This window comes from Sphaerodactylus townsendi, linkage group LG09 (genome assembly GCF_021028975.2).
Source record: "Sphaerodactylus townsendi isolate TG3544 linkage group LG09, MPM_Stown_v2.3, whole genome shotgun sequence".
NCBI lineage: Eukaryota > Metazoa > Chordata > Lepidosauria > Squamata > Sphaerodactylidae > Sphaerodactylus > Sphaerodactylus townsendi.
The window spans coordinates 41919802-41938870 of NC_059433.1; the positions used below are offsets into that span (position 1 = coordinate 41919802).

The following is a 19069-nucleotide window of genomic DNA, read 5'->3' on the forward strand; positions in this document are numbered from 1 at the left end:
GCTCTGTCACCATATTCCAAGAATTATTTTAGAATAAAAAGAGAAGAGATGAACGGATCACAGAATGGAGTCGTCAACTTGCAAAAAAAGGGGAATAATCTGCAATTCTCCATGTTCAACAACAATGGCCTATACCCATGGTGGCGAACCTTTGGCACTCCAGATGTTATGGACTACAATTCCCATCAGCCCCTGCCAGCATGGCCAATTGGCAATACTGGCAGGGGCTGATGGGAATTGTAGTCCATAACATCTGGAGTGCCAAAGGTTCGCCACCACTGGCCTATACCATACTGCTATAAAAGATCAGGCTGATGGTGCAAGATCTTGTTCTCTTGTTGAGGCAACACTAAAAGGCTACCAGATCTCCCTGAAGAAGCCTACTGGAGAAACACGTAGAATTAACCGAAGAATAAAAATATTTTTAGTTTATTTGTACCACTGGTCTTGGCCTTATTTTTATTTTCACTACAACATACTGTCTAAAGCATTCTTGGCATCATAAGCTGCTGTGTTTATTAAAAATTATGGAGGCCAGTATGGTTATGTCTGAGCATCACTTTCTGCACAGCAAGGGCTTTCTAAAATTTTCAAATGTGTTGAGAAGTTGGTTGCTATGACTTCAGTAAATTTGTCATTAACACCATTGAGCAAAATGGAAAACATTGGGAAAACTTCCATTTTCTGACTGTGTATCTCTGAAATACCAATTTTAAATTGTTGCCTCTAGCTACAATTATCAATTTATTTTTAAAATGAATAATCTTTTCTTAATTTTCTTGCAACTTGGGTTGTACTCCAAAAATCTTGTATTGGACTGTTCGTGTTGTTTTTTTACAATTCTTCTAGCCATCTTTGTGTTTCACTGCAAATTACACAATGGTTTATGAGAAACTTCACTCTCAAATTAGTGTTTTATTAGAAATTTTACTGTGCAAGCCAGTGTATGGTAGTGGTTAAGAGTAGCAGACTATAATCTGGTGAACCGGGTTTCTTTCCCTGCTCCTCTACATGAAGCCTGTTGGGTGACCTTGGGCTAATAACAGTTCTCAGAACTCTCTCAGGCCCTTTCCGCACGGGCGGTAAAGAGCGCATCGCAGCAGCGCAACCTTGCAACTCCCAAGCGGCGCAAAGACGCTGCTTCCGTACCTCGCTCTCTTTTTCAGAAGCAGCGTCTTCTGAAAAAGTGAACAGCAGTGGCTGGAAGGCGCCATTCCCCCACTTTCCTGAACGCCTTACTGTCCCCTCTGGCTCTCCGGCACGTTGCACAGGCTAGGGGACACGCCCCCCTGCCCTGCGACTCCAGAGCTGTCGCGCAGGGCGGGGGGGGGGGGCATGTTCCCTGGCCTGTGCGATGAGCCGGAAGGCCGGAGGGGACGGTAAGGCATTCGGGGGACGGCGCAGCCTCTGTGCAGGTTGCGCCGTCTTCCCCACCCCTACCGGGACCGTACGTGCGAACGGTCCGGGGGTGTGTGTGTGTCGGCGTTGTTTATGCCGACGCACCCACGCAGTGTGGCCGTGCAAAAACGGCCTCAGTCCCACCAACTACAAAAGGTGTTTGTTGTTGGGAGGGGAAGTGAAGGTGATCGTAAGTTGCTTTAAGACTCGTTAAAGGTAAAAAAAAGGGGGGGGGGTATAAAAACCAATTCTTCTTCTCCTGCAGTATGCTTGTTTGACAGTACTTCCATGAACACGTTACACTATAATGTACAGTTTCAATTCAAGTAGTTACAGCGACTTACTTGTGCAGGATCCACATCATTTAGCATAACTATTGATGTACAGTGGTAGTCTAGAACCAGTCTCCAGAAATCTTTGACAGTATTTGGTAAAGGATGCTGGGTAACTATGAAAGCCGAAGGCTGTTTATAGCTCTGTAATACAAAAAAAGATGATCGTGTTGAACAAAACTGTCAAGATTAGAGCTATGAGAGGATGAGCAAGAACTTGCTGGAGAGAACAAATCAGTCTCTTCCCCTTTTCTTGTACCATCTCAGCTTCTTCCACCCTTGAGGGCTCCTGCTTTCCTCACTTTTCCCTGCTTGCACCCATCTGCTCCAGCACTCACGGCCTCCCATGCTGCCCTCACTCTTACAAGGGGTTCTCTGGCATCTCAAACCTGCAGCTGAGATTTCTTGGTATAGCTTAACAGGGACTTGGCCAAGGACGTAGGTAAGGGGGGGGGTTCTCGAGTTCAACCCCCCCATTCATGTCTGAAGCTCCACCCACCCGTTTGTGGGTTTTAAAAACATTTTTAGTGTTTTTTGGTTTTTGGCCTGTAGGGGGTGCATTGTTTAGGCTAGCAGCACCAAATTTTCAGGGATTGTTTGGGGGACTCTCCTGATGATACTACCCAGGTTTGGTTCAGGGGGTCCAAAGTTATGGACTCCCAAAGGGGGTGTCCCATCCTCCATTGTTTCCAATGGGAGCTAATAGAAGATGGGGGCTACACCTTTGAGGGTCCATAACTTTGGACACCCTGAACTAAATTTCACCAAACCTGGGAGGTCTCATCAGGAGAGTCTCTTACTGATACCACCCAGGTTTTGTGAAGTTTGGTCCAGGGGGTCCAAAGCTATGGACTTCCAAAGGGGGTGCTCCCATCCCCCATTGTTTCCAATGGAAGGTAATAGGAGATGGGGGCTACACCTTTGAGGGTCCATAACTTTGGACCCCCTGAAGCAAACTTTACCAAACCTGGGTGGTATCATTGGGAGAGTCTCCTAAAGGTACCCTAAAAGTTTGGTGCTGCTAGCTTGGGGAGGCGTGGCCATGCCCTAGGAGCGGGTGGGGGTGTGGCCCCCCCGAAACCCCCCCAAATCTATACCTACATCCCTGGACTTGGCAGCCATTTTGGGTTCTAGCCTAATTCTGGATGGATTTTTTTTAAAGGTCATACTTTTAGAGCTTCTATGGATAACACAGTGACACTGAATGCCTTCAGAACAGCATGGAAATGAAAGAGAAAGAAAACATTCCTGGAAGATGTTCCATTTTTATTGACAAAACAGACTCAGGAAATTTAACAGCTCTCTAGATTTAACGGAAGCAGATGTTACCTGGGCATTCAGTATTTATTAGAGCAATCCTATCCATGACTCATGCCTGCTGTGCCAGATAGGTTCATGCTTAAACCTCCCGATACTGATATACCTCAAAGGTACACTTGGTCTAACCTTTGTCACTATTGTGCCAGCTGCATCACAACTTGTGGAACCTTTATAAAGGACCACAACTCAAATGGGATCATCAAGGAAATAGGGAAGCCTAATCACAACCTTTGGCCTGGTTATTTTGATGTTGGAAACCATTTAAGCATGCACTGCTATAGGCATATAAAGGCTGCCAAGGCTTGATACTGATCTAACATAGTGACAATGCTATGGTCAATCAGTATTGAAGTCAGAACACAACAATAATTGAGGACATTTAATTCAGCACCACTGGGCCAAGGTCCCACATTAGTCATATGAAGGTACCAATCAATGAATTATGTTGGAATCAACATAATGATGCTATCATACTGTACATTTCCTCCTTTATACACTTTGATTAGCATAAATATAATGCCAATAGAATTTTATATAAATGCAAATTTCTTATATTTCTTCTTCTTTAAGTACTACCTTTGTGGAAATTTATTTAAGAACGTGTTCATCCTTTTCTGAAAGCTGCTTTCTTGGCATGTGTGTATGTATGCGTGACAGCTTTAATTAGTTGTTCCTCTGAAATGTCAGATATACTCTATACATCTCTAGAGAGTATAAAACATGTTTAAGTATCCTTCTACTGATACCCTATAAGTGCTATTAAAATTTCCTTGGCTGTGGTTAAAAAAGAAGAAAAAGAAACATTCATTCAGAACAGAAATGTTCATTCAGTCAGAAACGAACAAAGTGACTGAGGTAATGCCTTGTGTACTATCTAGGCTGACAGGCAATTATTTTCTTTCTTTGTTAATTGCTATAAAAAATGAGAAGGGGAGGAAACTTAAATATTGCTGCAAACCTTATTATGCCACTAAGCTGTCTTTGTGGGCAACCTTTTCCTTTCGTAAGCTTTTTGGTTAAAGGTTTAAGCGCTAGTAAAGAGGCAGCGATGCAAATTTCATTCGTCAATAAGCTCCCCTCCCCATTGATTAGTGCTCTCAATAAAGCTTTCAGACCTGAGCTGCAATATAACATATGTGGGATCTTAAATGTATTTGAGCGCTTAAAGATTTTGTGTCATTTTTTGGTAAAGCAAATTAGAAAGATTGTGCTGACTGCGCTTTCTAGTACTTTCCAGTTTGTTGAGCAGTGCATTCTTGCTTAACTGTTAACATCCAAAAAGGAGCTTACATCCATCAGTGCAGCATTAATGTAGTTACTGCTTTCCCCATCTATTGTGATGAGGAAAGGTAGGCATCTGTCTGGAGGAAGAACATCCATGCATCGGTTCTTCTCATGATTCCGTGGTAAAAGTGCTATACTGCAATCTTCCACACGCAAAGTTGGAGTCACCATGTTTAGAGTCTATAAAACAAGGTAAGTGATATATGAGATGAAAAACCTTCAGAAATTCAGGTCTACATATTTCAGAATTTCATCCTCAAGAGCAATCTATGCTCCTGAAAGTTATGATATGATCTGGGTAGCCCGATTGAAAGAAGAAAACAAAACAAGGCCCAAAGCCCTTTGACAACAAAGTGGATAGTTCATATTATCTGACTTTAGAAATATGACTTACCCTGAATTCTTCTTTGATTTGGCTTGAATTTGTCTGAGGATCCAACTTGTTCATTTCATAATATACAGACCTAACCTGAGAAGCTGGAACAGTTGTGTCTCCACACAGACAAGCTTCCAATATTGCATCATGTATAAATACGTACTGTTCCTGAAGGGAAAAAACAAACATCAGCTGAACATGAACACATTCTTAGCACCTATGCAAATAACAGTATTTAACTTTGTAATCTTAAGAACATTACATAGACCTGAGTAGGATTCTGAGTAGTCCTGTTTAGGGTCAGACTATAACTGAATCCAGAGATTATCAATGTTTTAAAGAGCTCAATCCTGCACTTGTTTTGGAAAACTAACGACAGCCATTCATTATTATATATTTAATTCCAAACTTGACCCCTATGCAGAAAATGAAGCAAGAATGTTGTCAGTGCAGACAATGTGAAATAACCATCCCTATGATCTGAAAGTGAGAAAAGGAACTCAGGGGAAGGGACACAAAGAAAGAAGATGATGATGAGTTTGGATTTATGCCCAGCCTTTCTCTCCTGTAAAAAGACTAAAGGTGGCTTACAAGCTTATTCCCTTCTTCTCCCCACAGCAGACACCTTGTGAGGTAGATGGGGCTGAGAGAGTTCTGAGAGAACTGTGACTAGGTCAAGGTCACCCAGCAGACTTCATGTGGAGGAGGGGGAAACAAATCCACTTTACCAGATAAGAGTTCACCACTCATGTGGAGGAGTGGAGAATCAAACCAGTTCTCCAGATTAGAATCAACTGCTCTTAACCACTACACCATGCTGGGTGCTATCACCACATGAGCTAGGTAGGCAGAAGGAAAGCAGGGAACCAGGGCCACTGCCACATGATCTGGGAGTCTGTCAATAAATGGAAAAACAGAAAGGAAGGAGAGGGTGCTGCAGCCCCTGCCACAGGCTAGCTGGCAAGTGAGTAGAAGGAATGGATCCCCCCACGAGTCTCAAAGAATCTCAGCTTATTATAGTACAATATTACAGTGTTCTATATCTACAGCAGTCTCCCATCCAGGTTACCAAAACCAGTTTCCTTACTAGCCTTTCCCTTGGTTTTGGCTTTCAGTGTCATCATGATGCTAATCATAACAAGCTGTAGTTTTTGTTTACAGTTGATCCTGTAAGTTTAATACATTTCTTGATTCTATAGTGTATTTTTCACTGAAATGCCTGAGAAGAAAACCTTTCCAGTGAACAGGGAAGACTCACATAACTCTCAGAACTCCTCAAACCTCCCAACTCCCTGTATATAGAAAAGAATCGTACCAGGGAGAGAGCTGGGCTAGAATCCTTGGCCGTTTCTGCACGGGCAATTCATGGCGGCCTGGAGACGGTAAAAACACCGTCTCCAGGCCGCCATTCGCACGGGGGGCGCAGCTGCAACGCAGCCGCGCCGCCCTCGCGCCGCCCGGCCGGCCTGAAGGCGGCGTTTCCCCAGAGCGCTTCCCAGCTCTTTGAAAGCGCCGGCATGAAGCCGCTGCGGTGCTTAACGGCAGCGGCAGCGGCTTCATGCCGCCTCCCCCACCCGGCACTCACCTTCTCCCCGGGCCTCCGGCGCGTCGCCGAGGCCTGGGGACACGCCCCCCTGGCCCTGCGCGCCTGCTTCAGGTGCGCAGGGCCAGGGGGGCGTGTCCCCAGGCCTCGGCGACGCGCCAGAGGCCCGGGGACAGGCCGGGTCGGCTGGGCGCCGGCGCTCCGCGGCGCCGGCTGCCCAGCTGCTTCAAGGACCGTCCATGCAGACGGTCCCAGCGTCTTCAGGTCGGCGCGCAATGCGCCGACCTCGCCGTTTCCGCCGCCGTGCGGAAACGGCCCTTGTTTGTAACATCTTGTTTTCCATGTGGGATGAATTTAGCATTGAGTCCCCAACATGCAGTTTGAAGTAGTACAGCCCAGTCACAGGGATATCGCTTCAGCAGTAACAAGGCCTGAGTCCAACTGCTATTATGAGTAGAATGAGGGATAGCAAACTGAAGCTTAACCCTGTCTGAGGCTGAATTCCCACTGAAAATTTAATCTAGATATAACCAAGTTCAAAAGAATTGGCACCTTTTCATCCAGGTTCCAACATCCTAACTGCAGCATGTTTCTAGTGAAGACGTCTAGGCTTGCCCCTTGGGGGAGTGCCTGCTGTCAGGGGTGCAATTGCTAAACGAGCACTGTGGTGGCGAACCTTTGGCACTCCAGATGTTATGGACTACAATTGGCCATGCTGGCAGGAGCTGATGGGAATTGCAGTCCATAACATCTGGAGTGCCAAAGGTTCACCACCACTGAGCTAGCAGCACCTTTAGGAGACCCTCCTGATAATACCACCCACGTTTGGTGAAGTTTGGCTCATGGGGGCCAAAGTTATGGACCCTCAAAGGTGTAGCCCCCATCTCCTATTAGCTCCCATTGGAGTGTTTTTTCAAGAAGGTGCATATACAAGCAGGTCCAGGAAAATCCCGTGATAAAGGAGGGGGGGCATCAGAAACGGGACTGATCTGTGTTCCACAGTTCGGCAGTGGGAAGATCGCGAGGAAACCTGGATATTTCGGGTGACTACCCCAGGATTAATTGCCAGTGGGAAGTACCCCTGAGTCAGATAAATTAATGTTTGCAGGGTGTTACAATCAAGGGGAGGCATATTACTCTCCCTTGATGGAATCACACTTTTTTGGCAGGAGCCAAGTGTATAGTCTGGAGATTCTATCTCACTGCTCCAGTCATAGCCCCTGATAAATCTTACTACAGACAACTTTCTGCTCTCTCTCAATGCTTCATGCTTTCTGTCACATTGTTGCTTTGGCCTGGAATGTGGAGCCCAGTGTTCCAGTCAAGCTATTTTCTTCTCTTCCTTCAAGTCTGTCCTCAAAAGTCATTGGGGCCGCACAACCTTTCCTGAACTCCCTGAACATCCCAATGTCCACTGGCACCCTGACTCTCACCCCATTTTCTCAGTCCCTGGTCCTGCCCTATCTAATTTTCTCAGTCCCAGTCCTAATTTTCTCAGTCCCAGTCCTAATTTTCTCAGTCCCAGTCCTGCCCTATCTAATGTAAATTAGCAGACTTCTGTACTTATACACAACTGGTGTTAAATATCAAACTGAAATTGATCTAAATTTCAACCTCTGGTCAAATACCGGTAAGTTGCATTTTCATCATATGCAATTTTAGGAATATCCAAAGGAAATGATCACAATACCTCAGTTTGCACCATATTAACTCTTCGAGACCGAAGCTCTCTTACACAGTTGTATATATCTACGACACCTTCTCTTTCTGCCATGTCTAGCATAATGTCAATGACAATGAAGCATCCAGTTCTGCCTGCGCCAGCACTGTAAACATGAAGCATAATTAGCACCAGTTGAATTCTCAGAAATATAAATGGTAAATGCAGGACCCATAAAAAGTACTTCCTCATTCAGTGTGTAATTAATGTCGTAGTGGTCACTAAGTTTAAAAACCAAACCCATGGATAATATGCCCATGAGTGGATGTTAACCATAATAGCTTACTTTTCTTATGGTTGAATTTGGGAAAAAAACTATAGTCTTTCTGAAATGGCACACTTAATAAAGATCACAACAATTCTACTTACTTCACAATTTTGTGCTATGGTTTAGAACTGCACTTTAATATGTAAGAAATTCTACTGTAGGACTGGACAAGATAAATCCAGTGTACACTTATTACATTTCAAAGAACTTCTACTTTCATCAAAGAGTCTGGCAGTTTTTGCTCCTAACATTTTGCCCGCATCTATGGCCAGCATCTTCAAAGGCATGCCACGGTGAAATGTATTTCTCTTTGTGGCACACCTTAATGTGACATGCCTCTGATGGCATGTTAAGGATGAAAGATTAGGAACGAAAACAACCAGACCATGGTCACACAGCCTTGGAAAACCCACAACAGCCACTTCTGGTTTCATTTGAATCAAATGTCTCTAGATCTTACGACTGCTTAGTAATTATGATGGCAAAATATTAAAACTCCCTTGGGGAAAAAGTTAATTTCGATAGATTATGTTGTAATGGGCCGAAAGGACGAGTTCAAATGTTATTCTACACATTCTTCCACACAGTGGTTTCTGAATGGTCACAATCCATGTGAATGGCTGTAACAGCAACATGCCAGTTACCATGATTCACACACAAATACTATGGCTGCCCAGTGGAATGCCATCATAAAGAGCAAAAAAAAGGTGTTAAACTTTCCATATGGTTGCCACTGGAAATTGAAGCCATATGCCAACTGTATGTTCTGAATAGGAATTCCAAAGGCACCACTAGGGGCCCAATTCTGGCTAGGGCCATGGTATAAGGGAAGGTGGGGATCCTGCTCTCCTCAAAGCACCATTTTCCTGACTGAAACAGTGCTAAGGGGTGTTAATTGCCCTGCAGTCCCCCAACAGGTCAAATGTTCATGTTGGTAAATGTAATGGGGGGGGGAGCAGCAGCCCCTCCTTCCCCCACACCACAGTACCAAACAGAATCAGATCCCCCATGGGAACTTGCAGTGTTGTCCTGCTGCAAGTCTCCATGGTGATAATGTGGCATATGTAACATGTAAGTTGTTCCATAGAAGTGGCGCATACAAGGGTTCACTAACATTTGAATTGCCCCTAAATGTATTTGTCCAGATTAATGATATCCTGGTACATCAGAAAAAAACCTTCTTAATAAGAATGTTAAAGTTTACTGCTATTTTCCACTAACTGTAGTTTATCATCAGCTGTGCTTGAGAAAATGACATAAGAGTTACGTTACCCATGCTTTGTTGGGTCTAGTTGAATGAGACAAAATTAAACTTTCTCAGCTAGACAGGCTGAAGAAATTTCTTTTCTTCTAGTTACCTGCAGTGTACAACCAGTGGGCCTGCATTAGGTGGGCTTTTAGACTTGACCTGCCGTACAAATCCTAGAAGTCCTGTTGCATGGTAAGGCACACCATGATCTGGCCAGCCTGTGAAGTGAAACTGTCTGATTTCTCGGATCTCATGGGCACCTCTCTGGTCATCCATCAGAAAATAAAACAAGAAGAGGGATGGGAGGTGGGAAAAAAAGCTTCAGTTATTCATTTAAAAGAAGACAGAGGCAAACACAAGCTTTTTAAAAATGCTATCACAGTTGCAATATTCCCTCCTTCAGAATATTCCCTTTTCGATTTTATCAGTCAATGAAAATACGGAAGGCAAAAGTTGTCCTCACCATGAGGAGGCAGTAGAGGACTAGCCACAGAAGAATCTGCAAAGTGGGTTAACTTGCATTTCTCGAAAGACGTGACAACTTTAACAGTGACATGACTAAATACGTTGGAGGAACATATTGAGAAAATATATCTCTGAACACTCACCTTTTCTACTGCGAACGTTCTAATCACGTACTCTGCTAGCAGCTCTGTTTCTATTAGAGTAACTTTAATGTCTTTATATATCTCTGTGTCATCCGGCCAGTATTTACAGCATTTGACCTTTTAGAAATACAAGGAAAAAAATTAAGGTTCATATCTTTCAATCTGAACCATTCCTTAAAACTTTGCAGTGATGCATGATATACAATCCGACCACAGATAAAACAGTCATGCTGCCTCTACTAAGCCATGGCCCATTAGTTTTTAAGAACAAGGGCTGTCTTTCTCAAAGAGCAGTTCTCTGAGTTAAGGATGGGAATGCCATTTGGTTCAAAATATGGAAATTGTATGAACCAAGTTCGTAGATACGACATGCATTGCTCACTTAAAACTGCCATTTGTTTCCTTTCCCCCCCTCCTGTTCAAGGAGAATTCAGAGGTGTGAGTGTGTGTGTGTGTGTGTGTCCGTGTCCGGGGGAATGACAACAAAGAGAAGAATAAATTTAATATCTGCCTGCAGTTGGTTATTTGACTCCAAAATATCTTTTATGGAAAAGCATACTGTAACATGATTTCTTTCTAATGGAAGAAAGAAAACACACATTTCTGAAATAGAATTAATTACTCAGCAAAACCACCAAAAAAAGACTCACATAATGTTGGTAACACATAATATATTCAGTGTGAAAAAATTCTGAATGCACAATAGTGAGATTCAAATGGAAAGGATCTATTTTTGGACCTGAAATTGATGCCCACTGTGGCTGGATAACTCATTAGGCTCCTGGGAAGGCAAAGAAACTTGGCCCAAGCAATGTACACCAAGCCAGGAAACATGCAGAAGAGGAATAAGGAGCAGCTACCTCTTCATTTTTCCAGTAGGACTGTACACCTTCAAGCTGAAATCTTCATATGCATTTTACATCCGTTGGGAGTAAGTGGGGTACCTGTGCCTGGAGAGGGGTTTTCAGGTGTTGCCTCTCACCCTGGGCATGGACATTGCAGGCCCATTTGCATCCACTATATTGAGAGGCCCATGTGCAGCCACCATATTTCCATCTAGCTTCTCACAAGCAAGCTGATAATGTTTCAGAGTATGAGTAACACGCATGGCACAGAGATAGAAGGGAGAGGTGCTTGGATTTCCTAAAAGTTCTTTGATCTGCTTCTCCACATGCTTGTGAACTTCTACGGGCCAGAAGAAATACAGGACTCTTCTGAGTCATACTGGACAGGTCTGCACTTGATTGTGTTGTGTACATATCTGTGTTCATTTCTCTTCCCAAAGATACCTGAGATGAAATACAACATTTTGTGCCTGCACTGCCTTAACATTTAGGATCATTTCTGACTGGGAAGACAAATACATCTGAACACCAGATGCAAAATACTGAAAGCACTAATAAGTACAGCCTGCAGTTCATTTTTTCTCTGTCTGGAACTTCACTGTCTAAGCTATAACAATTCCAAAAACTCCCTTTGAAAGAATTTCTCAAAGCCCTGCAGTCAGGGAAACAGAAACCATAAGAAACAGATTGGAAGCTCGTTGTTTATCCATCTGTCTATACTGCTTGATAATCCAGACCAATAGCATTGTTCAAATCCCTGACTTAAAGGTTCACACTGCTTGAATCCATTGTTTGGTAGCTATTTGTAACAGCAATTTCCCCCCATAGAAAATGTGTTTCCTGTGCATTGTTCAAGAGAAACAGAACTTCCCGTTATCCCCAAAGTGGTCAGTGCAAACCATCCAGAGACTTGTTTGTGACCTTAATTTCCTTGTCTTGCCAGTTCTGTCTCTTTCGTGGGTTGAATCTGATCCACATAAACTTGTCCAGGGCACATTTAAAAAAGGAAACAGCTGCAGAATGTAACCTAAATCAAGTTTCTAACTTTAGCACAATTCTTTTACAGATGGGCATTTGCCATGTTCCACAGCACTCCATTTAGCAGGCTAAACAATTTTTTTTAAAAAAAGATTTGACTGAGTTATTTGGCTCAGAAAAGAAACATACAACTGCCTCAGTCTAGACACTCAGGATTACTACAATTGTACTGTTTTTAAAAGTCCTTCTGCAAGTATTCTCAGTAGATTTAGGGTGTGTACAGACATCTTTTTTTTCTCTTTGGCTTCATACTGTGGGATTTTATCAGTATGTATCCTAAGGAAATACAGAGTCTGGCCAGAGAAAGATAGGAGAAAGGCAAGAACTAGAAATCTTCCTTTCTTCAAGGGAACCTCAGCTTGCCATCTGCTTGATTGTAACTTATTAGCAACTTTTGTGACATCTGGCCAATGTCCTTCTGAAAGCCAAAACATGTTGGTATTATTAACTATCAAAGTATACACCATTTTTCTGGGCAACAGTGAATGGGGAATAAGGGTGTGTATATTTCAAAAAGCACAGAGAAGTACAGAAGATCAGTGTGAATTCAGCGCATGGAAATACATTACAACTTGCTGTGGGTCAGGATCAGAACCCTGAAGGATTAAGGACAGCTTCTGTCCTTACTGCAGCAGTGACCCCTCCCTCCCCCAGTACAGTGATTCACTTTCCCACGCAGGAATAAATCAGAACCCAAAGCAGAAAATAAAGTCAAGGATACCAGTCAAGGTAGGGGTTAAGTCTAATTTTCAGTTATTCCTGTTTTCACACCCCAACCTTGATGGTTCTGTCCTAGGGTCTGTTTTTCCATTAGACTGTGATGGATGGTTAGGAAATGACTTATCTATATATAGAACTACTGGACATTTTTCTTTCCAACAAACCAATGCAACACAGATTAGACTGAAAAAGCAATTTGCTCAAAGTCCTCCAGTGAAAATTATGGCTGAACTGGGAGCTGGATCTAGGCGTGCCATATTCAAACCAACACTGCACGACTGCAATCATTGGCCTCAAATATTTGGCTTTGGTGTGCATGCGCAAAGACGAAAAACATTATTTCTGTAAACAGTTGTGTAACTATGCTGTGCTCTGAACTTATTTTATTGCATTTTTTATCTGTTACTAGGCATCTTTTATTATTTAAATTTTATGCACAAGCTTAGCAGATCTACTTGGCAGACAAGTAAATGTCAGTAAACATTGATTACACTTAATCCTCTCAAAATGATGCAAACAATTTACTATAAATTAATATTGGCCTCTTCCGCACATGCAGAATAATCCACTTTCAATCCACTTTCAATGCACTTTGCAGCTGGATTTTAATGTGCAGAATAGCAAAATTCATTTGCAAACAATTGTGAAAGTGGATTGAATGTGCATTATTCTGCATGTGCGAAAGGGGCCATTGACATGAACAGGTACTGTATGTAAGGAAAATCACGGTTTGAAATGCTGGGATGAATTTCACATTAATATGTATAGAATGTGCTCTTGTTAATGCTGTGTAATATATTTATTTACAGCTATTCTAAGCTATCTATCTGTCTGTCAACATACACAGCCTGACCTGGATAGTTCAGGCTTTGTCAGATCTCAAAAGATAAGCAGGGTCAGTCATGGTTAGTACTTGGATGGTAGAAGTAATAAATGGCAAATCTATGGTAAGTTCTTCAACGTTTACCAAGTATGGCAAAATTTATCAATTTCAAATGGGGTTAAGAACTATAACTGTGCAAAACTTCGGAAAACCGTCTTAAAACCTACATTCTGACACAGTTTTTAAAGCAGCAAGATTCTCTACTGATATATTTGTTATATGGCTCAGAGACCATGCCAAACATATTCCATTATATTCAAAGCCACAGATAAATGAGTAAATAAAACTAAAATCATAAACTAATAAATTGTCCTCAACTTACATGATATAAACCACCCAGAGCCATTCGGGGGAGGGTGGTATACAAAACTAATAAATAATAATAATAAAAACTATGATGTATCATAGAGCACCAGTGTGGTGAAGTGATTAAAGTTTGGATTATCTTGTGCCATCTTGATCCTAAAATCAAGCCACTCTCAGAAATCTGATTGTACATGTCTAGCATAAAGTTTGCTCATGACACTGAGCAGACTAATTGGACTATAGTTGGATGAATTTAATTTATCCTCTTTTTATATATTGGGGTGATAATGGCACCAAATCTGACACCCACCATTCAATGTTAAAGCAATTCTGGAGGGATCAAATCATTTCCTGGGGCTCTCCCTAAGTACAATTTTCATTTCCATCATCATACCCAGGCTTCATTCTTACAAAATGGGGCTCACAAATTCCTTACGTGATCAAAGTCTTCTAAGGCAAAGTAACTCCTCAACTTATGTATGGGTCACAACGATGTTTATATAAAGATTTATATAGATATAAAACTTGATAACAACATCTTGGTTAAGGCAGCACCATCCTTGACTCCAAGACATGCATATGGGACCCCAAATATAGATGTAAGAAACTTAGATTTTATTATGTGCTGTCACCATGCTATGTGAATACAGCAAGGCACATATTTTCCATTTCTGGTATGCACAAGCTCATACCCACAAGTAACCTGAGCTTCTGATGTATATTGAAGCTGGAAAGTACCTGGATGGTCCTATTCAAACAGTGACCGCATGTGACATTATCTACCTATGCAAAACTGAATTATTCAAAAGGGCCTTTCTGCACAGGTTGTAAGACTGCACTGTACAAAATGGTTCATAAACTTATGTGGAAAATGGTTGGGGACCATGGGCTATACTGCTGTGTACAGCTTGCTATAAGTAAGATTCTATTATATAATTTTTGTACAGCATAATGTGCCATGTCATACTATGCTTCAGAACTTTTGGGTGGTTCCAGACTGCTACAATCCTAACACATTGTTTATTGAATATCCCATGTTGCTGATTGTACTGATTCACTATGTGTAATCTGCCTCGAGTACCTGTGAGAAAGGCAGACTATAAATAATGTGAACAAAAAAAAATACATTTAAATGTAGTTGAATTGGCAAATTTGTTATGACTGAAAAGGGTTATTTTCATGTATGTTGAAGACACTGTCTTGAAGCAGTTAGCACTCATAACGACAGCAATTTATACTTTACTGCTGAAAGTGATACCAATATATGAACTTGAACCTAAGTTAAACTTCTGTCTCCAAGAGAGTATTTTGAATTACTCACTGGTTATCTATAGTAGGTGATATTGATAGCTTGTATGAAATCATTGCTTGGACATTTTTACACATTCTAATTTTAACTGAGAATGAAATTTAAATTTACTGAGGATGTTAAAGTAGGAATAGGGTTCATACGGATAAACCTGTTTTTAATTAATGGATTTGTAACTGCAAGTTGTAGTAATATATGTACATTTTGATTAAAAAGTATGACATATAAATGACTCTTAATTAACATTCTTTTCTATATGGCATTAAGGTTATATGTGAGATTAGTGATTAGATTTATTGACATATTTTAAACCTTAAAAACAGCCAGTGGTACCGCATAGGGGCCTGAGCCATGGTACTATGGGAGTTTAATGAGCCCAAGGACAGTTTTGCTGGTAGAAATCACCCCTCACTAGTTTCAAATAAAACACAATATCAATAATCTCTGGAAATATGACACACAGCAATGAGACCTCAACTGAAGGATCAAAAATCCCCCCCCACAAAAAAAGGACTCCCTATTCTTTAGGAGGTGCACTAGCAGTTAATAAGAGCATGTAAATTTTGCTTATATATTGTGTAATTTTTATTTGTTTAATTAAAATTAATATATTGCTTTTCCTTGTGCTTCAAACCTGCTAGACTAAGAGTACAAGGTATTAAAGGTCATTCCCTCTAATTTTTCATCTTCACCGTATGTATACGAATATTCTTTGCCTTCTAGCTGATTCTGTCCTGTCACACAATACCCCCATCCAATCTCTCCTTTCATTTTGATTGTACTTTCACACTTCTAGCATCTATTCCACATTCCATCTTCCTTTTGCATTTTACTTTGAGCCTTCTCTGGTATTATTCCTATAGATACCCGTGATATCTTTTATCAGAGTAATATGCTGAGGGGTGTGTGTGTGTGTGTGTGTGTGTGTGTGTGTGTGTGTGTGTGTGTGTGTGTGTGTGTGTGAAAGAGAGAGAGAGAGAGAGACTTGCTCCAGTCTCATCCAATAAAATTCTGTTGACTGACCTTGGGAATGATGAAGTTCTTGTTCTATATTCAAATGGTCCAATAAAAAACACATTTGGAACAAATGGTAGCATCAGAAATCATTTCTTTACAGCTGGCGCCTTACTGTGTGCGTGCGAGGTTCAAAATACAAGCCAATTTAAAGCAATTACCAGATGTTTGCACCTTCTTTTCCCACTGAGTACAGCCATGTTGACTTCCAGCAAGTATTTGCAGTTTCTTTCAGATTGGACTGCAAGCTGATTGGTATTAGGCATTTTGGACAAGCCAGGATAAAAGGGAATGCTATTTGGGTTTTGGAAGAAGTTGCCTGCAATCATAGTACTGTGCATAAGATTTTAAATCTCCATTTTTCCAAGCCATCATTACGCTCAATAGGAACAAAAATATACACTAGTACAAGAAAAGCAAAAGTGAAAAGCAGCAGAGTGGCCCAGAACAATGGACCACACACGGTGTATTTAGCACACTGAGTTTTGTATTAAATGTGTGCATTTTGACTAGCTGCTCATACTATCACATAGTAACTGGCCCTTGCACAAAGCAGAAGCACAGATGTTTGCCTTCTCTCTCATTCTGATTATACTGATGACTGATGTATAGCTATCCCATTATCCAGAAAAAAATTAAATCATGTTGCCATTGACACTGTTGTGCCACCAAAGCTCATAGATGTGGGATGAGACCCAGCAGGTAAACATCACACTACGTTATGTTTAGTGTTAAGACAGATTATAGTTTTTTCTTGAGCTGTGATATTAAATTTACAGAAAGAACATTTGTAATTACTGTAGGAAACTTAGATGGTGCCTGGGTTTTAGTGTCACAAATGCCAGAGACTGCAATGGTTAGTGAGAACTATTATTAGGGCATGATGAGATGTCTCTCACAGGAACTTTGATCTGCATGCTAACTAAAGCATCATTCATTAAGTGTGACTTATTGCTAAGAGGTGAATCTCTACCTTTATCATGGCTCTGATTCAAGCCTGTTACTGCCCTTTAAAAATGTCTGTGGATCTTCCAGAGTAACTTCTGAGGGTTTGGCACATGGTTCCTTTTTCTTTCATACCTATGTCAGTAATTAAGGTTAAATTAGAGCATCCCTACTTTAAAACTATCTACCTACCAAGCAGTAGTGAATTAAAGAGCTTCAAGCAATCTTGTGCATACAAACACATGAATTTTAGTTTGTCACAGTATCTGCACCAGAAAAAATTTTAAGCACTTTGTGTACTTCTTAATCTAGTTAGTTATACCTTCAAAGTGATACGGCTAAATTGGTTTAGTAAGGCTTAAGATGTGAAACTCTATTGATCCTGCACACTTTAGAGAATCTGCTTTATTGCAGAAAATTCAATGTAAGAAAAACGGAAAACCAGTGAGACCTTTTCTTAATGTTACAAAGTGCAAATGTTCTGCAAATGTTTTGGGCTGCTCTACTTAGTCAAGCAAATACTGTGGATTCGGGGACATCTTTATTAAATGATTACAAAAGAGTCTTTCTAGCTTCCTGGAGAATAACAGCCAATTTCACATATAAGGATTTCTCTCCTGCTATGTTTGATGGAAAAAAGCTAACTTGTTATTTTTGATAGTATGTTAAGAATGGAGAAATCTGATTTGACTGGTAAGACATATTAGTCCATTACTGGTGTGCCAGATTAAAGATGATTTTAAACTTTAGATATTTATAAAGCATATTCTTTTTAGTGATCTATCATGAATTACATTTGCCTTCATTTCTACTTAAAAATTACAGTTTACATTCTTTTAAAAAAGGATACCAATTGGACAAACCCATTTAAGAAGAATATGATTTCTTATGTTCTCTTCTATAGAATTTTGCTAAATCATTCCTTAAATGTTTCAGTGGTAAAACATGCAGTGAGGGGGGATGAACTGGATGTTAAAAAATTAGAATTCCACCACTGGTCATGCAGGAGGAGTTTCTGTTACATTATAGTCCTAAATAAGGATGTATATATTAAAAATTGGATCAGTTTTGGATCTGGATGTGAGAGGGCACTTTTTCATTATCCCAGATGTTTGGGATTCTCCATAACATTTTGGGATTTTTTTTCAGGAAAGTTTTAGCAATTTCCCTGTTTCGGAAATTGGAGAAACCAGAGGCCTGTTCTGCCCCCATAGAAAACAAAGGCCCTTTAAAATGTAGAAGGATTGGAGATGCTGAATAACAGCCGATTGGGTTGACATGGCCTTGCAGGCAAGGTCTACCATTCATAGGAGAGAATGGAGCAATTATTTCCTATGGATGGTAGACAGGCCAGGTCTACAAATCACATGAAATAATGTGTCTATTATTTCCTCATAGGTAGAAAGGCTTCACCTGGATAGCTCAGGATAGCCTGTTCTTGTTATATCTCAGAAGCTAAGCAGGTTCGACCCTGATTTGTGTGTGGATGGAAGACCTCCAAGGAACACCATGGTCATGAACGCAGAGGTAGGCACAGGATCACAACATGGAGGTAGCGGCAGAGGTAGCCAACAGCAAACCACCTCTAAATGTTTCTTGCCTTGAAAACCCCATCAGAATTCATTATAAATCAGATATGACTAGACAGAAAAAAAAAGAGGCCAAGTCTGCTCTTAGGACATAATGAGAACATCGTGTCCTCTGGGTAGACTTAGCCTCTCTACTGTGAGTGGTAAATCTAGCTTCCACACTAGGTTTACCCAATCAGCTGTTAGTAGGTTTCTACAGTCCCTTGAAGTTTTAAAGGGCCATTATTTTTTATTAGGGTAGCCTGGGTTCTGATTTTGGATGCCAGGTCTTCCCACAGAAACTAACAGCCCTTTGAAATTTAAAGGGAGAGGAAATGCTGCC

At 41.2% G+C, this 19069-nt stretch overlaps 1 protein-coding gene across 15 annotated transcripts in view; it reads right to left on the minus strand.

Annotated features, from left to right (window-relative positions):
• PTPRM (protein tyrosine phosphatase receptor type M) overlaps positions 1-19069 on the minus strand; it is a 539592-nt gene that overhangs the window by 14205 nt on the left and 506318 nt on the right. For all 15 annotated transcript variants that reach the window (XM_048507340.1, XM_048507337.1, XM_048507335.1 and 12 more), the window contains 6 exons: positions 10099-10215; positions 9600-9754; positions 7944-8079; positions 4729-4878; positions 4341-4514; positions 1743-1874 (listed from right to left, as the gene is read on the minus strand). In XM_048507340.1, coding sequence (XP_048363297.1) covers positions 1743-1874; positions 4341-4514; positions 4729-4878; positions 7944-8079; positions 9600-9754; positions 10099-10215 — 864 coding nt within the window. The remainder of the gene's footprint in view (positions 1-1742; positions 1875-4340; positions 4515-4728; positions 4879-7943; positions 8080-9599; positions 9755-10098; positions 10216-19069) is intronic.